The sequence below is a fragment of the Pongo pygmaeus genome, chromosome X, assembly GCF_028885625.2.
Source record: "Pongo pygmaeus isolate AG05252 chromosome X, NHGRI_mPonPyg2-v2.0_pri, whole genome shotgun sequence".
NCBI lineage: Eukaryota > Metazoa > Chordata > Mammalia > Primates > Hominidae > Pongo > Pongo pygmaeus.
Window position 1 is genome coordinate 144,401,524 of NC_072396.2, and position 23,489 is coordinate 144,425,012.

General features: G+C 39.1%; 1 protein-coding gene across 9 annotated transcripts in view; it reads right to left on the reverse strand.

Annotated features, from left to right (window-relative positions):
• The window catches only part of ATP11C (ATPase phospholipid transporting 11C), a 206,436-nt gene that overhangs the window by 47,322 nt on the left and 135,625 nt on the right, over nucleotides 1-23,489 (reverse strand). For all 9 annotated transcript variants that reach the window (XM_054471515.1, XM_054471513.2, XM_054471514.2 and 6 more), the window contains 8 exons: nucleotides 22,718-22,915; nucleotides 15,775-15,936; nucleotides 14,631-14,782; nucleotides 13,616-13,687; nucleotides 11,652-11,725; nucleotides 9,597-9,700; nucleotides 8,971-9,152; nucleotides 1,104-1,367 (listed from right to left, as the gene is read on the reverse strand). In XM_054471515.1, coding sequence (XP_054327490.1) covers nucleotides 1,104-1,367; nucleotides 8,971-9,152; nucleotides 9,597-9,700; nucleotides 11,652-11,725; nucleotides 13,616-13,687; nucleotides 14,631-14,782; nucleotides 15,775-15,936; nucleotides 22,718-22,915 — 1,208 coding nt within the window. The remainder of the gene's footprint in view (nucleotides 1-1,103; nucleotides 1,368-8,970; nucleotides 9,153-9,596; nucleotides 9,701-11,651; nucleotides 11,726-13,615; nucleotides 13,688-14,630; nucleotides 14,783-15,774; nucleotides 15,937-22,717; nucleotides 22,916-23,489) is intronic.

Here is a 23,489-nt window from a genome sequence, read left to right on the forward strand (position 1 = left end):
GGACTGTCTTTATAAGTACCATTTGGCTAAAGGAAAAAGTTTCTCATAGGCAATTAATAAAAACCTATTTATTCTCACTGATGCCCCAGTACTAGAAGAACAACAGCTGTTTTAGAATTGGCCATAGCCTCATGAATGTGGGCTAATCATTTTTAAAGCTTGCTTAAACATTAGCGATGAGGATACAGATACAGCATAGTTGTTATAAGCATGGGATCTGGAATTGGAGAAACTTTCTGAACTTCTTCTTAGCTGTGTGATCTCTATCTGTAAAATGAAGAAAATACGGTTGCCTAACTGGGTTGTTAATGATGATTAAATAATAATTATCATACAAAGCCCTTAACACTGTTCCTGGAACATAAAGTGTGCTTAAGAAATTGAAAATAATATTGCTTAGGGATATTTCACGTTAGTACAGACACGTCCAGTGGCATTTCAAAAAAGGAAATCAATTTGCTTATGGCCAAGGTAAATTCAAGTAATTGGTTTAGACAAAGCTGACCCTTGGTCAATGGGAAGTATAGAAAATATATCTCTGGGCACTGAATTATTGTTTATCAGTGGCTTTCCCTGACACCTTTATGTTCCACAAGTTCTTCCTAGTTGAAAGCAGAGTCAAAGCAGCCATGTCCTCTAAATAAAGTGGCCACGTTAACAAGTATTTGATTCCATTTGGAGCTCTGGGATATAAAAATGCACAGAAAATGGCTCCAGAACCTCAAAATGCATGAAAATTGTCATAAAGATTGATTTTATTACATTCAATTTAAAAGTCTGTGAAAGGAATATTTTTTTCTTAACATGGACCAGGCCAGAATATCAACATTGAATACCTAGACTCTAAACATTTAAAAATTGAGCCATTTTTCTAAACCTTCCAAAATGTGCAGTTTTCTCTTAAGTTAAAAGAAAAGGTGGAAAGTGCCAAATAATCTCAGATGGGCCATTAGTCAAGTCCTCAGGGACGATTTTAACTTATAAGGATAAAACACCTGCAAACAGAAAATCATGCATTACAGAAAATGAAGCCTTTTGTATATGCAGCTGTGATTTACATCTGCACCAATGTCTAAATATAAGAAACTGATGTACTTTCTTACTTTTTAAAGCTTCTAGTACTTTTAGGAAACTCATGCAGCAATTTCTTACGATATTCTATCAATAATTCATGTAATCGATCTTCTTTCCTTTCACTTTCTTCAATGGTTTTTGTGGTTAGTTCTAAGAGCTCGGTGTTGGTCTGGAAAAGGCGGCAGGCATAGCATGTGGATTTAGCTGTCTCCATCTTGTCCCCAGTGAGCACCCAGACTTTCAGGCCTGCTGCATGCAGAGCTTCAATGGTCTCTGCAGCTTGATCTTGTAGCCTGGGAACACAAAAGAAACCTTGTGATCTTCTAAAATTCCTGACAAAGGTTCTACAGGAAGGCTTGTTAAAGATAATATTTTTATAATTCATAGCAATTCTAGAGTCCTGACACCTTATCACGGTTGACTTTCATATACATCCCCTACTCATTCTGAGTGTTGTCTCCGGCATAATTTTACTTACTAAAGCAAATTTCAAACAATGAGGTTCTGAAAAGTTTGTGACACCTTGGGTAACCGGTATCCAATGGCAGAATTGAGTGTCATCATTCTAAGCTAAAATGTTCAGAAACATTTGTACTCAATGTCACTTTAGCATGTTTCATTTTATGTTATATCTAACCATACCAATTAACATCACTTAACATCATTCAAAGTATAAAGGTCCAAACACTCTAATCAGATGATGAGAGAAATTAGTGAATCCCTATCCTTGAGGAGCTTCAAGAACAGGAACATGGGTTTTCAGATGGCTGACTAGGGACATCAAATGCCAGTTGTCCTCATAAAAAAGATCAAAGTTATTGGTGAATGGACATCTTCCGAACTGAAAACTGCGAGAAGAGAGCCAGGACCTGTTGGAGAGCCCACAAGAGAAAGCTGGGATGCAGAAAAGGAAAGAAGCGAGAGTCTGGCAGACTGTCCCTTGAGGAACTCAAAGCCCCATGTAAAGGGTAGGTGGAAATGCTTCTCTGCTTCCCTCACCTTGTGACAATCTCCTGACCATCAAACTGCTGGGGAACCCCTCTGCTCTCCTTACCTAGGGCAATGCCATCAGTGGCAATATAGGAGCTTCGCAGGGACAGAGATCCGGGCGGCCAACTCACGCAGGCATGTCAGTACTCCCCTCAGACCCAAACTTAGAGGGCAGGAACCATTGTGTTTGTGCTGCTGTAGTGGGCCAATGCCCTACCTAGGGGAATCTCTGCCCTTGAGTTATCACACCATCAGATTCCCTGCAAATATACTCCAACCCGCTCTGACTTTGGCAAGCTCATGGGGATCAGTGAGTCCCCAGGGAGCTATGGGATCCCTGGAGATCTATCCCTCAGCATGGAGTGCCCCTAAGGGGGAGGTAAGCACAGCCTGCTAAGGGCCCTCCTGGGACAAAGGAAATGTGGGCACAGTGACAATCACTGAAGGGGGTAGCACTGAGGGCCAGGAACAGTCACGGAGAGGGGTCATTTCCCACTGTGCCCACCCCCTGTACACTGTTGTTGATGCAGCCAGCAGCAGTTCTTCCCGGTGGATGGTAGCACATATGTACCTGGAGAAACTTTTCACCTTTTTCGCACTGGCTCTACCCCTGCTGAAAATGAGCTCATGCCAATTGGGTTTTCACAAAGGGTGGGGCCCAACTCCAACTCCCTACCCAGAGCAGCAGCATCCCAGCAACAGACAGGTAAGCTGCAGAGTTGTCTGCTCTCAACTTGGGGGAAAGGCTTGGCCAAAGCTCATTTTGGTGGCAACCATCAGAGAGATGTATCCATGGTCTGCAGCTACACTGTGACTAGGAACCAAAGGATAAAGTCTACACGAACTGAAGATTGTGAGCTCTACGACAGGGGCATAATGGAGAAGCGGATCATGTTCCTACCTGCACAGGATGAGGAACTGGTGCACCCCTCCTTGTTCCTTTCCCCAAGACCGAGCATACCCCAACCTGATCTCTAACCCCTGCCACCATCCTTCCCTCAGGGTAGGTGCTTCCACTCATCATCTCCCAGAGAAGAACTGACTCTTACTCTTAAACTCCACCTACCAGACTGAAGCCTGAACTGCACCACCAAATAAATAACTTGCTGCCAGAAGGGCTTAGTGCTAGTACACATGCTAAGCTTTCTGACACCTCCACACCCTTAGCCCTGCGGGAGGCAGTGTGTCGGCCCTTGCATCCAATACATCACTACAGCAAATAGCATCTGAGAAAGCCACTGCACTGAAGCTATCCACAACCAAGGAAACCATACAGAGCCCTGCCCCGTCAAAAGCACCCAGAAACAAAGCCAAACAATCATACACAACATATACCACAGTCATATCCTCAAGGGAAAAAAGAATTAAAAAATAAGAAATGTCTCATCCAAACTACAGCAAATTCAAAAATAAGAAGCAACAGATCCCTCAGATGAGAAGGAATCAGTGTAAGAACTCTGGCAGTACAAAAAGCTGGGGTGTCTTGACACACACAAAGGATTGTACTACCTCTGTAATAATACAGGCTAACCAGAATGAAAAGTCTGAAATGACAGATAAGGAATTCAAAATATGGATTGCAAGGCAACTCAACGAGATCCAAGAGAAAGTTGAAACTCAACACAAAGAAACCAGAAAAATGATTCAGGATATGAAAGATAAGGATAGCTATAATAAAACAAACCAATTAGAACACCTGGAATTGAAAAATTCACTAAAGCAATTTCAAAATACAGCTGGAAGCTGTAACAATAGACTAGACCAAGCAGAAGAAAGAATTGCAGAGCTTGAAGAGCAGTCTTTCAAATTAACCCAGTCAGATAAAAAAAAAAAAATTTCAACATGAGCAAAGTCTTTGAGAAATATGGGATTATGTAAAGCAACAAAATCTGTAACTTCTTGGCATTTCTGAGAGAAAAGAAGAAAAAAAGGCAACATGGAAAATATATTTGGGGAACAATTCAGGAAAATTTCTTGAACCTTGCTAGAGGTCAACATCCAGATACAAGAAATCAGAGAACAACCGTGATATGCTACACAAGATGACCATCGCCTAGGCATATAGTCATCAGACTACCCAAGGTTAACAAGAAAAAAAAAAACCTTAAAAGCAGCTAGATAAAAAGGACAAATTACCTATAAATGAAATCCCATCAGACTAATAGTGAATTTCTCAGCAGAAATCTTAGAAGCCAGAAGATTGGGGATGTAGTTTTGGCCTTTTTTTTTTTTTTAAGAGACAAAAATCTCAATCTGTCACCTAAAGTGTAGCAGTGGTGCAGTCATGGCTCACTGTAACTTCTGGGCTCAAGCAATCCTCCCACCTCAGCCTCCCAAGCAGCTGGGACTACAAGCACATGTCACCATGCTTACTTACCTAAAAAAAAAAATTTTTGTAGAGATGGGGTCTCACTATGCTGCCCAGGCTGGCTGTGAGCTCCCAGGTTCAAGTGTTCCTCCCACCTCAACCTCTCAAAGCACTGGATTACAGGTATAAGCCACCATACCTGGCCTTTAGCCTTCTTAAAGAAAAACAACTGCAGCCAATAATTCTATATCCTGCTAAACTAAGCTTCTTAAATTAAGGAAAAATAAAGTTTTCCCCAGACAAGCAAATGCTATGCGGATCTGTCACCACCAAACCTATCCTATAAGAAATGCTTAAAGGAGCTCTAAACACGGAAACAAACGGATGATATTTGCTACTATAAAAGCATATGTTAGTAGAAAGTTAACAGATCCTATAAAGCAATTAAATACTTGAGACTACCAAAACAACTAGCTAACAACACTAAGACAGGAACAAAACCTCACATATCAATATTAACCTTGAATGTAAATGGCCTAAATGCTCCACTTAAAAGACATAGATTGGCACAATGAATACAAAAATACCATCTGTTAGGCAGGGCGTGGTGGCTCACACCTGTAATCCTAGCACTTAAGGAAGCTGAGGCAGGAGGATCACCTGACGTCATGAGTTCGAGACCAGCCTGGCCAACATGGTGAAACTCCGTCTCTACTAAAACTACAAAAATTAGCTGAGTGTGGTGGCAGGCACCTGTAGTCCCAGCTACTCAGGAGGCTGAGGCAGAAGAATGATTTGAACCCAGGAGGCGAAGTTGCAGTGAGCCAGGATCGTGCCGCTGCACTCTAGCCTGGGCAACAGAGTGAGACTCTACCTCAAAAACTTCAACAGACCCATCTCAGGCGTAATGATGACCACAAGCTAAATCTAAAGGGATGGAGAAAGCTCTATCATGCAAATAGAAAACAAAAAGGAGCAGGGTTTGATCTTCCTGTATCAGATAAAACAGGCTTTAAACCAACAACAGTAAATAAAAAGACAAAGCGGGAATTACATAATGAAAAGGGATTCAATTCAACAAGATTTAACTAGCCTAAATATACACAGACCCAACATCAGAGTGCCTAGATTGATAAAACAATCATCCCTAGACCTAAGGAAAGAGATAGAGAGCCATATAATAATATTGGGGGATTTTAAGACCCCAATGATAGCACAAGACAGATTATCGAGGCAGAAAACTAACAAAGAAACTCTGGACTTACATTGGACTCTTGACCAAATGGACCTAATAGACATTTACAAAACACTCTACTCAACAACTGCAGAACATACATTTTTCTCATCTGTGCATGAACATTCTCTAAAATTGATCACATGCTTGGTCATAAAGCAAGTCTCCTGAAATTCAAAACTCAAAATCGTATCAAGCATCTTCTCAGAACAGAGTGAAATAAAATTAGAAATCAATACCAAGGGGAACTCTCAAGACCACATCAGTACATATAAACTGAACAACTTGCTCCTGAATAACTTTTGAGTAAACAATGAAATTAAGGCAGAAACCAAAAAACAATTTTGAAACAAAAGAAAATAGAGACACAATATACCAAAAATTATGGGATATGTCAAAAGCAGTGTTAAGAGGAAAGTTTATAGCACTAATTGCCTACATCAAAAAGGCAGAAAAATCTCAAATGAACAACCTAATGTCACACCTAAAGGAACTAGAAAAACAAGAACAAACCAGACCCAAAGCTAACAGAGGAGTAACAAAGATTGTAGCAGAACTAAAGTAAATTGAGACCAAAAAAATCATACAAAGGATCAATGTAACAAAAATGAAAAACAAACAGATCAGTAGCTAAATTAACCAAGAAAAAGAGAGGATTAAAATAAGCACAATCAGAAATGACAAAGGTGACATCACAACTGATACCACAGAAATACAAAAGATCCTCAGAGACTATTATGAACATATCTACGAGCACAAACTGGAAAACACAAACGAAATGGATAAATTCCTGGAAACATACAACCTCCCAACATTGAACCAGAAGGAAAAAGAAACCCTAAACAAGCTATGAAACTGAATCAGTAATAACAAATCTACTAATCAAAAAAACCCAGGACCAGAGAGATTAACAGCAGAATTCTATGAGAGGTATATAAAGAAGAGTTGGTACCAATCTTACTAAAACTACTCCAAGAAAAAACAATGAAGTGGGATTCCTCCATAACTCATTCTACGAAACTAGTATCATCCTAAAATAAAAATTTGGCAAGGACACAATAAAAAAAGAAAACTATAGGCCATTATTCATGATGAACATAGATGTAAAAATCCTCAACAAAATACTAGCAAACTGAAACCAGCAGCACATCAGAAAGATAACTCATCATGATCAAATGGGTTTTATTCCTGGGATGCAAGGACGGCTTAACATATGCAAATCAATAAATATAATTCACCACATACATAAAATTAAAACAAAAATTATATGATCATCCCAATAGATGCAGAAAAAATATTCAATAAAATTTGACATACCTTGATGATAAAAAAAAAGCCCTGAGAACAAACTAGGCATCAAAGAAACATACCTCAAAATAATAAGAACCCTAAATGCAAACCCACAGCCAACACCATACTCAATGTGCAAAAGTTGAATGCATTTCCCCTAAAAACTGGAACAAGACAGGGATATCCACTCTTACCACTCCTATTTAACAGAGTACTGGAAGTCCTAGCCAGAGCCATCAGGCAAGATTGCTGGAATACTACGCAGCCATAAGAAAAGTGAAATCATGTCCTTTGCAGCAACATGGATGCAGCTGGAGGCCACTATCCTAAGTGAAATAACTCAGAGGCAGAAAATCAAATACCACATGTTCTTACTTATAAGTGGGAGCTAATCAATAAGTACACATGGACATAAAAATGGAAATAACAGACAATGGGGACTCCAAAAGGGGGAAGACAGGAGGGGAGCAAGGGTTGAAAAACCACTCATTGAGTATTATGTTAATATCTTAGGTGATGGGATCAATGGAAGCCCAAACCCCAGCATTACACAATATAACCACATAACGAACCTGCACGTGTACTACCTGAATGTATAACTCCGACCCACCCTCCAAAAAAACAGGAATGCCGATCATCCTGAATGAGAATTTAATTATAATTCTTAAAGGCGAGGAGAGAAAAACGATACTTTCCTCTGGGTTTCTTTTGGCCACAGAATAACAATGAAATTAGACTAAATGAATTTCATTAGAGTTTCAATACCTTTTAATGTGACTAAATATATGTTTGTAACTTTTTAAGTCTCATAATTTTCATATATAATATTTAGAAAATTCCAAAAATATTAAGAATTTAAAACTTATTATTTCAAGCAGATCAATGGCAGTGTCCTGCAATCAAGTCTGAAAAAGGTCAGCCTGTAAGTGAAAAGCATATTATTTTAAAGTATGCAGGCCAGGCACGGCAGCTCATGCCTATAATCCCAATACTTTCGGAGGTCAAGGCAGATTATTTGAGGCCAGGAGTTCAAGACCAGCCTGGCCAACATGGTGAAACCCCGCCTCTACTAAAAATACGCAAATTAGCTGGGTGTGGTGGCATATGCCTGTAATTCCAGCTAGCTACTCCAGTGGCTGAGGCGTGAGAATCACTTGAACCCAGAAGGCAGAGGTTGCAGTGAGCCGAGATTGTGCCACTGCACTCCAGCCTGGGTGGCAGAGCAAGACTCTGTCTCAAAAAAAAATAAATAAATAAAAATAAAAATAAAATAAAATAAATAAAGTATGCAAAAACATACTCTGGTCTGTTGAACCAGGTTAGATTAAGCTCTCATGTTGTTCACTCTACCTTAAATTTCCTTTCAGCTCACCTATCTCTCAAAATCTTACCCCTTTGTCTAGGCACCAGCTCAAACAATGGCTATAGTACCCTTCCCTACATATGTCAAGACTATTTGATAATATGTGCATAAATATATGGATAGCTTAGTAAATATTCAAAAGACCTGAGTGAAAACTGATTCATTCTTCTAGGTTACGTGAATTTACCTTAAAAATCATTCCTACTGGCTGGGCGTGGTGGCTCACGCCTGTAATCCTAGCACTTTGGGAGGCTGAGGCGGACGGATCACGAGGTCAGGAGATCGAAACCATCCTGGCTAACACGGTGAAACCCCGTCTCTACTAAAAATACAAAAAATTAGCTGGGCGTGGTGGTGGGCGCCTGTAGTCCCAGCTACCCTGGAGGCTGAGGCAGGAGAATGGCGTAAACCTGGGAGGTGGAGCTGGCAGTGAGCCGAGACCGCGCCACTGCACTCCAGCCTGGGCAACAGAGCGACACTCCGTCTCAAAAAAAAAAAAAATTAATTAAAAAATTAAAAAAAAAAAATCATTCCTACTAACAGCTCAAAATCTGGTGTAATTTTTCATACTTGCTATAATAAATAAATCTTTAAGCCCACTTAAACAATAAAACTAAAGATTTCAAACTTTGAGATTAAATTACTAATCTGGGGCAGATCACACCCAAAACACTGGTCATTAAAATAATAAGAGTATCATTTTCCAGTTACTTGTCTTCAACTGCAGTGGCTCCAATTAAATTCATGTTTGTCTCAATATCATCGAAAACTTTTTCCATTTTTTCTTCTCTGTCTTGTAAGGCCATTTTTGCCTCTATGAGCTGTCTGTTAATTCTTTCATAATCATCCGGAGCAATTTCTTTGAAGGCTACACAGAGTGTCCGATACCCATCCTAGGAGTAAAGTAGGAGACCCGTAGTTATTCTAATAATAATTGGAAAAACACACACACACACACACACACACACACACTCTGTAAATACTCTTGCTTTAGCAATATGTACAAGAGAAATTTTGACACATATTTAGTTTGAAAAAATGAAGAAATTACAACTGAAAAGTAACATTCAATTAGGTTCAGAAAAAGGAAGTAACAGTTCTTTTAACAAAGGTTGTTGAAAAGTCTTTAAGCCTACGAATTCTGACCTGAAACTTGCTCCAGGAAAATGTTTTATATTAAGATAAAGTAATATTATCAAAACCCCAAATACAAAACATAGACCACAAAAATAAGCTAAAATGTATTTAAACTGTCATTTAAACAGAAATCCAATAAACATAGTCATCTTCAGCATTTCTCTGCTTACTTATTGGTGGGGAAAGGAGTATAGGCTCACCATTGCATTACGTTCCACATGGACTTTAGTTAACTCAATTTCATGATTTTGCACTCTGGGAAAAACTGCCGAGTCTGCTCCTTTACAAAAGAGAAGTATGTCTCCTAAAATAAAGAACCATAGTACTTGACTTAGAATTTTAAGGCTGGTATTGTGGTTTTAGTAAGAGTACCTTTTAAAGCGGTCTCTCTCACCCAAGTGTTGTATATTCTGAGCACGCCTTGCAATACTCACCTAAATGGAATGAGAAATCTTGGCCTTTAGTCTGTCAGAAAGGCATGTACCACCTCTTCAAGGTCATTATGAACACAATTAATAAGCCAGAGTTTACAACGGGCACCTCTGTTAAAATATACTTCCTCCCACCAATTCATGGAGGGCTGGGCTTGTGTCAAGGAGCTGCATCTGAATTTCTTCTGAAAATGTATGCCAGGTGCAGTGGCTCACGCCTGTAATCCCAGCATTGTGGGAGGCTGAAGTGGGAGGGTCACTTAAGCTCAGGAGTTCAAGACCAGCCTGGGCAACATAGGGAGACCCTGACTCTACTAAAAATTAAAAAATTAGCTGGGCATGGTGGTACACACCTATAGATCCAACTACGCTGGATGCTGAGGTGGAAGGATTGCTTGAGCCCAGGATGTCAAGGCTGCAGTGAGCTATAATCTTGCCACTCCAGCCTAGATGACAGAGTAATACCGTGTCTTAAAAAAAATAAATAAATGCAGTGAAGCCATGGCCTAGAGCACACATATGGCATCTACAGATGTCAAGAAGAAAGCTCAAGCTCAAACAAGCTGAAATAATTTTGAATAAACTATATTAACTAGCTTCTAAAACAATGGCTTGATAGTTTTTACTGATGAGAATAGCTTTGTAGAATGCTGGTATAATTGCAGCTTTAGATCACTTCACACACCCAGGAAATATTCACAGTTGTGCACTGAGACAGACACTTTATCCTTATAAGGGAAACAACTGAGGTCAACAAATTAAAAAGTGTAGCTCTGAGGTCAATGACCTTTGTAGACCAGTTCCACAGACATTTCACCATTTGCTGTAGAACATGTGGACGTGCACACCTAAGAATAGCAAGTATTTGAAATGTTGTGGTTTTTTTTTTTCATTTATTCTTACACATCCAAAGTGTATTTTAAAATTCACAAAACAAACTCCATGGTCACTTATTAAAATCAATTTCATGACTTTGCAATCACACCACAAAGTATGATATGTTCCCCCAAGGATCTGTCTGTATCCTCCCATTCTCACATTAAGGAATTTAGAAAATTTAATAGTAAAAAGTAAATTACTGGGAAATAAATCAAAAATTTTTAGAAAACAAACCACCTCGGCACACCACACACACACGGATCTGAGAGCCTTCGAATAAAGCAGGAGTGCTCACCCATGGGTCTTGCAGAATCTGAGCAGAAGGCAAACCACCATGGTGCCTCCAAAGACATGAGGGAGCCCAGGATTACGGTACCAGTTCCCCTGCAAAGGGCAAGCTTTACTCTGCTCAACAAAGAACCTGAGCTCTGGAGTGAAACTGCAATGCCATTTCCCAGAAACCAGGCCCTTAGTCCTCTCTACCTCACCTGTTTCCAGGGAGTGTCAAGCAGTAGGGGAACCAGGAAGGTCAGTGAGGGATACAAGCAACTCCCTATACTCAACGATTCTGCTGCTAGTAATCCCAAACCATCCAACTATGCTGGGTGGCTGCATGTAAACATTACTGGTAGACTGGTCAGTACCCTGAACCATATAAAAGTCATCCTTTCAGTTCCTGTTCAAACACCCAGGGCAGAGGGATATGGTTCTGCTACCAAGAAGAGGCACACCCTGTCATAACAAGGGTTCTATCACTAACAATTTGGTAAATAGAACATCTGTGCTTAAAAAAATACATGAAGGCATATGCAAAAGCTACTGCTTTGCATGACTTTCACTAATCCTACACTACTACATGAAATGATTCTCTTTCCCAAAAGAGTGAATCAACCAATAAGCCTACAAATGAACAAAGTGAAAAATTCAAGCTTTTCAGACATGTACCTTCTTGAGTCTTCACAATTACACTCATACGTCGCCGGACGGCATCAAAGTTTAAGGTGTGAAGAAGTTCATATCTTTAAGAGAAATGAGCAAAGTAAAAAACCTAGAATATACTGAGAAAAATAAAGCACAACAGAAATATGTTAAGATATTTAAACATCTTAAATCAACAGACAGTTATCCTCTTTCCATGAGGGTCACTAGTTGTGTGCACAACTGGTACTTTCCTTTGTCTCAGAATTTCTCTGAACATAGAACATGCTGTCAGAGGACACCAGTGTTAGTTAAGGGGTATTTATAGCCCCTCACTATATTACTTAAAATGGTAAGGAGAATGACCACATAAAAACGGAGGATAAAGAGCTGTCACACCAAGCCATATTTGGAGGGGTCTAGAAACAGTCCCACTCTGCCAATTATTTTAGCAGCATTTATGTATGGAGTGCCAGGCACAGTGCTAGGTGCTGGGGAATAGAGGTGAATCTGCCTGAGTCCCTTCCCTTATGCGGGTCACCATATGATAAGGGAGACAGAGCATAATGAGATAACTACCCTTCTAGTTTCTCAAATACTGTAATAAAGGCACTTACAGGAAAGATATAAGAACACAGAAGGAAGTCATCTGAAAGGAGGTTTCCTGGAAGAGGACATGCCTGAGCTGGGTTCTGCAAGGGTAATATGATGAAGAAAGGGGGCCATGGCATTCTGAGTAGAGGGAATGGGCACGGCAGCATGAGAGCACACGGCCCATGGAAGACTTTAAGTAGTTCACCAACGCCCAAAAAACTCATTGATAGGGGAATAGTAAGAGATAAAGCAAGAAAGGTAAGCAGGGGCTGGAAACACATCTTTTTGAGCCATTTCTGGAATTTGGGATTGTAATGTAAGAGCAAAAGAAAGCCAATAAGAGGGTTTAAACAGTGGAATGACATGATGAGATTGATCAAATGTGTGTGTGGGTGGCTAAACTAATCAATGGAGAGATACAGAAGAGTTAAAATAAGAGTTGGTTATTAGAAAAAGTGAGAGGAAATATTTCCTTGAAAATAAACAACTAGTATTTTTTAAAAAAGTATTTACTATATAGCTTGTTTTGGTGGGAGTGAGGGGGTCATTAGTCTTGCGGGAGTATATGTATAAGACATCTAACACGGCATCTGGTTTGCTGTTGGCCAGATGGGTGCACTGTTGCAGATGGGCTAGAATCTAAACTCTGACAATGACCCTGGGTCCCTGTCAGTCAGACCAAGAACCTTCCTCTGGGCTTCTATGAATCTCTCTCCAAAGGGGTGCATTACCCAAGTACCTGTAAACGTATTACAGGTTTCTGAGATGGGTCTCAGGAGATTCTAGGGGCCAGAATGAAAATCAGATAACATAATTATATTTCGAGTTCAGATAAAGAAATTCAAATTAATCACAGAGCCTAATTAAAATCCACCATTAAGATAAGGTGGCTTTGTTCATTAGGGTCTTTGTGGCAAAAGAGGAAATGTGAAGACACTGGAGCAACAGAGTGCTTGCCCTGAGGCTCACACCTGAACATTCCGAACAAAACAAGGCTTCTGGTTTACAGCAAAGCTGCCTTTATCGGCTGGGCTTGCAATCCCAGAGTGATTGCTTGGACACTAGATAGAAGGTTTCACATATATTCACTGATTTTTCCTGTAGCATGTGTTAGAGACCTGAAATGGCATCTAAATTTGAGAAACATTCCAGGCAAACTCTCATTCTGGCTACTGGGCCCAGACGTGAACCAGATTGGAATTTCCACCTCAAACTCCAGTTTCTGCCATTCTATGTAACATGGCTTCTACCCCAACTATATTTACATAAAACTCTGAACTGGGAGAGCAGAGTCCTGTATTTTTAGTGGCATCATTTCCTTTGCTGCCCTGCCTGAATCCACTTAAATTTGACTATAGGGTTAAGAAATGACAAACATCAAACACAGAGCTACTTACTCTTCTATTTCTTTTCTTTGGTTCTCTACTCTCATATATCCATTTCGATTTCCTAAAAATGTGAACCCGTACCTATCAAAAACAATAAAGAAGACCTTGTGTATCTCTAAAGAATGATTAATTCTTTTATTATTATTTTTTTTGAGATAGAGTCTCGCTCTGTTGCCCAGGCTGGAGTGCAGTGGCGCGATCTCAGCTCACTGCAACCTTCACCTCCCAGTTTCAAGCGATTCTCCTGCCTCAACCTCCTGAGTAGCTGAGATTACAGGCGTGTGTCACCACACCCGGCTGATTTTTGTATTTTTAGTAGAGACAGAGTTTCACCATGTTGGCCAGGCTGGTCTTGAACTCCTGACCTCAGGTGATCTACCCACCTTGGCCTCCCAAAGTGCTGGGATTACAGGCGTGAGCCACCGCACCTGGTCTAAAATGATTACTTTCAATGGGGTAACTCATGCTTGTTTATGCTTTTCTTCTCTTTCATCTGATCTCAACATATAACTGTACTTTCTTTTCCTGGATAAGTTGATAACAGAGAAAGTCAATGCCCAGCCACAATTATTGTAACCAAGGGAGAGACAATTTGGGTTTCTGATTCTACGGCTAACACACTGGGTGACCTTTTAGCCACTTAATTATCTTGAACCTCATGGGTAAAACTGGACTTTCGGTTCTCAAATGATGTCAAAATTGCTGGGAGCACCTCAGAAATAATATGTGTTGTACAAAAAGTGGCCACTGTTATGTTATTTGCAAAACATAGTATGAACATTCAGACTTCTGGCTGGCATGCATAAATAGTAAGGCAAGTAATACCTACATGTAACTATTTTCTTTTTAGTCTTAACTGGTTAGGTGTGGGAATTTTCCACAAATTTTTGGCTAAAGCAGTTATGTTTTTTATTAAATAATAGGAGATGTATGTGCTAAGGTCACTGAAGCAAACGGAAAAAAACAAATCACTTCTGTCCTCCTGTGATTTCACTTTCTTAGGAGATAAGAAAGTATACTTTACTTTTTAGCTCCTTTCACCAAAGCTATTTCATCTGGTGAAGAGGAGATATAGGTTAATTCAGCTGATTCTGTAGCTCCATCAACAGCATCGTTTGTTTTGATTTCTACAGTATGACATAAACACAAGGCACGTAGAAACAGCTCTTCTCGATTCTGTGGAACAGCAACAAAATAACGATTATTATTTTTAATTTGATCACCCGGTAACTAGGCAGTGAATGGAGAAAATATATTAATGTGAGAGAATGTTATAACTTCTAACAAACTTAGTAGCAGATACGTATAAATTCTTAACACTCAAATCAGCTATATATTCTCCTAGTACTTAATAAGAGTTCCTGGTTCTCAGCTAGCATACCCTATAGGCTGTGTTAACTCATTAAGGTTATTGTGGCACCACCTAAGCCAAAGCAGTGACTTCTTCATGGCCTAAAAAACTTCATTCAGTATCTAATTCACAATCTAGCAATAGCTCAAGTGTAGGGAGACTCTGGTTAATTTAATGCCTAGACACTCCTGAAACTTTAATCATTTGAACAGACATCATTCTTGGAGGAGCTTACATTTTAAAAGACAAAGCACAAAAAATTATGATCATACAGACAAGCAAGCTTTTACCCAAATGTCATCTCCCACAATTCTCTTTACTTGTAAATTCTACTCATTTACAAATTTCAGAAGTGTCAGTAAAACAAGAAAGGTGAAGCCAACAATAGTTATTCTAAAGTCACTGGGCACAGTGGCTCATGCCTGTAATCCCAGCACTTTGGGGGACTGAGGGTGGTGGATTACCTGAGGTCAGGAGTTTGAGACCAGCCTGACCAACATGGTGAAACTCCATCTCTACTAAAAATACAAAAAAATTAGCCAGGCATGGTGGCGGGCGCCTGTAATCCCAGCTACTCGGGAGGCTGAGGCAAGAGAATCGCTTGAACCTGGGAAGCGGAGGTTGCAGTGAGCTGACATCACGCCACGGCACTCCAGCCTAGGCAACAGAGTGAGACTCCATCTCAAAAAAAAAAAAAAAAACACACACACACACAAAAGTCTATGTCATGTGTCCACCTAAAAATTATTTTCTACTATGGAATGTTAACATGCATACACAGATTGGTTTCTTATATAAAACAATAATGCAAATGCACCTTATCTGCTTTGTCAAAATATGTTAAAGGTCCATCAGTTTGAGATAATCCATCAACCTCTTGAGTTACACCTTTATATTTGTGGCCATCTATGCAGCATTCAATGAATTCCATGCTGTTTTCAGTGAGTGTTCCAGTCTTATCTGTAAATACATAATCCACCTAAAACAAGGACACAAACATACATTGTTAGTTTCTTCAGTGTGACTAATTTTTGGTTTGCTGTAACGCAAAGCTATTTTCATATCCATAGGAAATCGCCCCTTCTAAGACTTCTTGTCAAATGTCAGGGAATTATAGAGACAATATTACCAAAGAAATGAGGAATAAATGAGTATTTTTAAAGACACTAAAATGGTATCACATGTCTAAGGTAGATCTACTCAAATGTAAAAGATGAATAGAAAAAAATGTGACTATTGGCCAGGCACGGTGGCTTATGCCTGTAGTCCCAGCACTTTGGGAGGCTGAGGCAGGAGGACTGCTTGAGCTCAGGAGTTCAAGACCAGCCTGGCCAACATGGTGAAACCCCGTCTCTACTAAAAATACAAAAATTAGCTGGGTGTGGTGGCACACACCTGTAATCCCAGCTACTTGGGAGACTGAGGCACAAGAATTGCTTGAATCCAGGAGACAAAGGTTGCAGTGAGCTGAGATCACATCACTACACTCCAACCTGGGTGACAGAGTGAGACTCTGTCTCAGGAAAAAAAAGTGACTATTTTATCAAACTAAGAACGCTTCTCATGTAAGTTAACCTTTAAAGACAGGGTCTCACTCTGTCACTCAGGCTGGAATGCAGTAGCCATTATAGCTCACTGTAACCTCAAACTTCTCGGCTCAAGCAATCCTCCCACCTCAGCCTCCCAAGTAGCTGGGACCACAGGCACGCACCACCACACCAGGCTAATTATTCTGTAATTTTTGTAGAGACAGCATCTCACTATGTTGCCCAGGCTGGTCCCATACTCTTGTGCTCAAGCCTTGGCCTCCCAAAGTGTTGGGATTATAGGCATGAGCCACCATGCCCAGCCAGTTAACCTGTTTGATGTAAAGAAGTTACATAAGTCAATTTTTCAAGTGGGAAGTAAGACTATACTGACCACTTATTTCTCTCTCTCTCTCTCTCACTCACACACACACACAAACACACACTCTTACACTTTGTGGGCTAGTACGTACATTACCCATTAAAAATTTTTTCCCAATAAATTAAATGGGATGTTAACAAAATAAAACAGAAACTGATGAAGGTTTTTTCCCCCTTTTAAAAGTAAAATTTTCTATAAAAATACTGAATTAAAATAAAATGCACCACATCATATAATATACATAAGAATTAATAACAACATTAACAGTTACCTAATTGGAAGATACAGTATAGGTCAGTAGTGATCAAAACCATAACTGAAATTTCTTTCTTTTTACTATACATATTTTGAAAATACTCAAGTTTCCAAATTTAGAAAAAAAGCAGATAAAGTATAACACAAGTATATTTTCATAAATAATGGAAAATATAAGCCAAGAAATAAATTTGCCACTAAGATAAATCATTTTGAGCATTTCTATTTTATCTCAGTTTTTATCTCTTCTATTTTTAACATCTGGCTTTTGGAAACCCACAATTTTATCCTCGTTTTGGCAATTTATGCTTAAATAGTTAAAATTATGGGCTGATAGGAACAAGCAGAAGCACAAGATTAAGGTTTTTATTATGTAAGGGAGAAAGAGATGAACTACAGCAGTAGTTGCTTTCTAATTATTTTTCAAAGCTTTTCACGGTAGCAGCACTGGCACAAATATAGCATTCCAATCTTTCTTTTTTCTGTTAAGCCAGCCAAGTTTGAACTCTCTCTTTAAATTAATCCAAGTGGTATTACTTGTGTATCATTTAGATTCTTCCAGTTTAAATGAAATTCTTTGGGGCTTTTTTCTGATCAAAATTATTAACCTTTATTTTTCCCTGAAGGGTGTCCTGGGTTATTTCATCTCCTGCACTTGGATGAGCATTAGAATCTCTTTTGTTAGTGTTGAAGATTGTGGCTTTTTAAGTACAATTTATTCACCTATATCAAACAGTTTGGGCAGTATGAATCTGGATACATTGAATCTCACAGGTATATGCCTATAAATTATACCCAAATGCAGTAATTATCAAACTGTAGAATGCATCACATGTACTTGGAGGTCTTGTTAAAACTCAGATCACTGCTCTATCACCAGAGTTTCTCAATCAGTCGGTCAGAGGTAGGACCAGATAATTTACACTTCTAAGTTCTCAGGTAGTATTGATGCTGCTGGTCCCAGGATCATATTTACAGAACCACCGCCCTAATATATGATCTATACTCAGAAAAAGAAGAGGAGTAGATCGACTGTAATTAATTTAACTATTCTCATATTTAACGGAGACAAAGGAATGAAGGGGGAGGCTGCTGCTTTACTCTGACTCTCAAGCATCCTCTCTTCTTCTTCAAGCTTGCCAAAAACACTCCTCTATATCAGTAAGCTCAAAGCCATCATTTGCGTGATATTGTAAAATATATTTGATAAATATATATTTGATCTTCCTTCCTGTTTCCTGACATAAAGCTCCTAAAGGCTTAGTATCTCCAGAGTGATAACAGTGTTTTTGTATGCTAATGAGATGACAAGTGGTTTGGGGCCCCTAGATAGCTTCAGGATGAGTGCAGGTCACTGGAAAGACCAAGGCATGATTACAGGGTTGGGATTTTCAGCCCCAAACCTGACCTGGGGAAGGAGGAAAGAGGGGCTGAAGGTTAAGCTTAACACCAATGGCCAATGATTTAATCAATCATCCCCACATAATGAAGCTTCCATAAACTCCCCAAAAAACTGGGTTCAAAGAGCTTCTGGATAGCTGAACACATGAAATTTCTTGAACGATGCCTAGAAAGGTCATGGAAGCTCCACGTCCCTTCCCCCATACTTCACCCATCTCTTCATCTGTATCCTTTGTCATATCCTTTTATAATGAACCAGTAAACATGACTGTTTCCCTGAGTTTTATGACCTGCTCTAGTAAACTAATCAAATCCAAGGAGGGGGTCTAGTAAACTACTGGACCCCATTTTATAGCTGGTCAATCAGAAGCATAAGTTACAACCCGAACTAGCAACTGGCATCTGAAGTGGGGGGCAGTCTTATGGGACTGAGCCCTCAACTTGTGAGATCTGACACGATACACTATCTCCAGGTAGGCAGTATCAAAAGTGAACTGGATGATACCCAGCTGGTGTTTGCTGGAGAACTGCTTGCTTGGTGTGTCAGGAAAAAACTTCACATACCTTGTGTCAAAAGTGTTGAGTGGCTATGTGAGAATAATGAAAGAAAAACAGGGTCTTATGGATAACTAACATGTAGGGGTTCCTGGAGGGTGGTGCGCCCAAGGAAGGTATGGAAGCTAAACACCCTTTCCCCTATATATCGTCCCACATGTGTCTTCATCTGTGTCCTTTGCAATATCCTTTATATGAAACTGGTGAACATAAGTAAGTGTTTTCCTGACTTCTGTCTGCTGCTCTAGCAAGTTAATCAAACCCAAAGAGGGGACTGTGGGTAGCCCAACTTAAAGCTGGTCGATCAGAAGTTCCGGAGGCCCAGACTTGTGACTGGTGTCTAGGAGTCATGGGGCAGTCTTGGGGACTGGGCCCTCACCCTGTGGGATCTGATGTTATCTCCAGGTAGACAGAATTGAACTAGAGGACACCCAGTTGGTGTTCACTGTTTGTTGGTGAGAGAAACTGCTCCCTCCCACATTTGGACACAGAAGTCTCTGTGTTGTCTGCTGTGAGAGCACAGTAAAAACACATTTTGGGAGTTTTCCCTGAAACACATATTAATCCCATCATACTGAAACAATCATGTTAATATTTTGAGTTGTAAAATGTGTATTTACCACTTGAACAAAAATGTAATCTCATTATGTTTGCTACGTAATCTATTTTTCTCACACACATATACATATATATGTATTTCCATGTCAAGAATATAGATTTAAATAATAACCTTTATGGATTAATTAGTATTTCATTGAATAAACTATAATTTCTAAAAAAAGAAAAAAGATTTTCTTTTCCTGTCTCTTAGTGAGACAACTGCTATAGGGTAGAAAAGGCTCTGAAGTATATGTTGAACATGTGAAATCATCTATTTTGTAGATCAAAAATTACCATATGGTTCAACTTAGTGGAACACTTGGACTCCATCTTGGCTCCACCACCTACTAACTTTGTGACTTTAGGAAAATCTCTTTATCTCTATGAACTTCAAATATTAACCTTAACGATACCTGCTGCACAAGAATGTAAAGATTAAAAAATAAAGCTCGATAATAATGATCTATAACCTAAAAGGTGCTATATACATGGTGACTGTCACTGATGTTGACTTCACCAAAATCAAAGCACCAGACTTTGCACTGCCCCACATTTTTTCTGATTGATTATGATCACATTGCTATAGTTAGGTCTGATGTGTGTGTCTCCCCAGTGATATTTTTAAAAATTTGAGGGTTTCTTGTTTACTTCATAATAATACCTAGCACACACACAAATCCCAGACAGTAAAAGGTGAATAACAGCTACCGGCTTGAATTATTGGAATCAGAATATATACTCACACTATAAAGTTCCACCATTAGGCAGAGCCGCAAGATGGGAAGGCGACACAAAGAAGAGTAGCCCCACAGGTTTTTCAATATGGATTACAATCATTTGGTTGTCTAAAAGATTGATGTCTAATCATAAAAGACTGCATTATTTTCCAACTGAGCTGAGCAGTCTACTTCCTTTTGTTTGTCATGTCAAGCACTGTTCTAAACATATCTTTCTATTTTTAATCCCAGTGTGGGTCACATTAAAAGAGGTTAAGCAAATGCTTGCAATGGTATGAACAGGAATTAAATGACATTGCCTTTAGTAACATAAAAAGTTACATAGATCTTAAATTTGACTCAACAAAGAGAAAACAGGTTACACTTAATTTTGTGTGTACTAGTTTACTGAATACTAAATGGCCTAAGAAACTATTTCAAGACTTCTTTGCACTTTCATTTAGGTCGTTTCTATACATGCAAACTGATAACAATGGCAAGTTGCTTATACACTGTATTAATTGAAGTGATGGTCTGGCTATCAATTTAGTGATTTGACTAAATGACCACCACAGCTAGAAATGCAAGGTTTGGTGGGAGAAAGGAGCGGTGACTAAAAGGAAGACTGTAGCATCTTTTCACTCATCAAATTTACTAGATCATTACCCAAAGCTCTACTTTACTTTCTGCAGTATTAACATAGTCTAGATGATAAGAAGACTGCATTCCCATTGGTAATATGGAATCTGCTGAAATGAAGATCTGAAAGAGGTAAGAGTCTCATCAAATGGAACCTGACCCGGGCATCTTATCTGTTTTTAGTGAACATTAAGTGTCATATTCGGAATGATGGCTATTCTATTTGTAATAGTAGTTGAGGCTAGCCCCAAGCCAGTCATGTTCAACCTTGGGTAGGTTAACACATACAGCCAGGCACTAAATCCAGAACAGGCAGATTTGCTCAGCACCTAGAATGAACCACTAAATTAACTGTCAGGGAAAGGTTCACTAAAGGTGGCTTTATACTCAAAATTTTTTCTCATGCACTCTGCAAATTGATGCCTTTTATTGAGATTAGAGCAGTTCTACTCAGATAGCTCTAACCCTGGATGAAAACTTCTGACCTAAAAGACAATGGTCAGGTATGGCAGCCCACATTGCCAACAAAATAACCTTGTGGGAAAAATATCCAAAGAAAAGCCATTTGTCCATTCAATTTTTGTCCTATTCTTAGTGCCTTGGTATCTACACGGGATGTAGACTCCATGGTTTCAGATACTGGTGTCCTGAAGTCAAGTCTAAACAAAATGGTATCTGGAGTCCTTTCTACCTTTCAACTGCAGTTGTCATGTGGGTACTTTCATTTAGGCAAAGACTATATCAAGAGTAGAAACAGAAAGCAGGGACTGCGGAGAGGCCTAAAGCCAGGAAGTAAGAGTTTTGAGGTGAGAATGCAAATCAGCCCCATTTAAACAAGTGTGAGGCTCTGCTCCAGCCACACAGTTTCATTAACTGAATTTGGAACTCCCAATCACAAAAATGACATTTCCACAGTCTTGACATTCTAAATGTCATGAGAATAAAATGCAAGCCAAAAAATTCCTTCAGCTCACAAAGATCATTACATGACACAGAGTAAAATCAAAAAAAGGGGAAAATTTTCTCGATACTAATAAGAAAAGCACCTAAGAAATCATCACTTGAAGAATTACAGCCAGACAGTGTTGCATTGGAAAATAAATGCACCTGGGTTAGAATGGGGTCACAGTCTGGGTTACATTGGTATATAAAGAAGAATGCATTTTGAGGAGTGCATGCCCTCACGTTTTCCCTTCATTGAAATTCTTGTACTGGAATAAATAACTCTGCTTGTTAGGTCTATATTCTACCTGATCAGAAATGTACCAAGAAAATGTCAATAGGACAACTCTGGTCAATTTTGCTTACGGAACAAAATACACTTATAAAAGAGCCATATTTGCTACCCCATATTCTATCCACAAACGGTTATAGATGGTGATGAAGACTGTCTGTTTCCTGTTCCAAAGCAATAGCTAATAATGTAACATCACCCAGTTCCAAGGAGAATTTCAGTAACGTTCAAATTTAATACACAAATTGTATCCTTCTCAAAAATGCCAGCAAAAGAACTGATGCTATAACTATGAAAACACTGCTTACCTTCATTACATGCCTGCATTAAAAAATTTTCTCTGAATCACTTTTCCAAATGTGACATGGTCACATAACACTGGTAATCCAGACTACACAAAAAGATATTTTCACTACGTTGACAAATTATTTTAAGTAAAACAATGCTCTGACCTGACCAAGTTCTTCATTAAGGTCTGATGTGTTAACCAGGGCTCCTTCATTAATTTCTTCATCATAAAAGTCCTTATCCCATGAGATGAAGAAGGAGCCCAAGAATTTCTGCATTTCTACTGTGACGTACATGGAGACAGGAATGATAAAGTTGAATAGAACCATAAATGATAGGAAGTCGGTGAACATTTTTAAAACCTAAAATAAAAGAGATAGTTCATGCTAATTAGACATACAATTCCATCAGACCAATATAATATAAAGGAAGAATTAATTTCATCTTTATTTCAATGCTGAAAACACTGCTCTTGCTATCAAGATGGAACTTCCTAATAACACTACATCACTGTAGTCAAAATTATCACAGTATGTGAGAACAACATTTAAGAACACCCTCAATTTTATCATTATTCTTCAGTATATACTACTTCTGTCAGTACTTTTTCACTTCTTTAAGTTCTCTTTGCTCACTCCACCCTAAGATATGAATGTGAGATCAAAGTTCATATGTAAGCATTCATTATGCTTTTATCGTGACATCTCACATACTCCTATTACATTAAAATGCCATAGCATCTTGCCAAATTGTTTCATCTTAAATTCTTATATAAAGAGCTAAAAACAAGCATAGATGCCTAAAGTAAAAGAAAAAAAACTCTAAATCTTCTTAAATATTTATTGGCTTAGAGCCACCATGTAATCGAGAGAAAATTCAGAAGCTAACAAAAGGTGCCGTTTCCCTGAGCAGCATTTCAGTGAAGGTTGGCTCAGT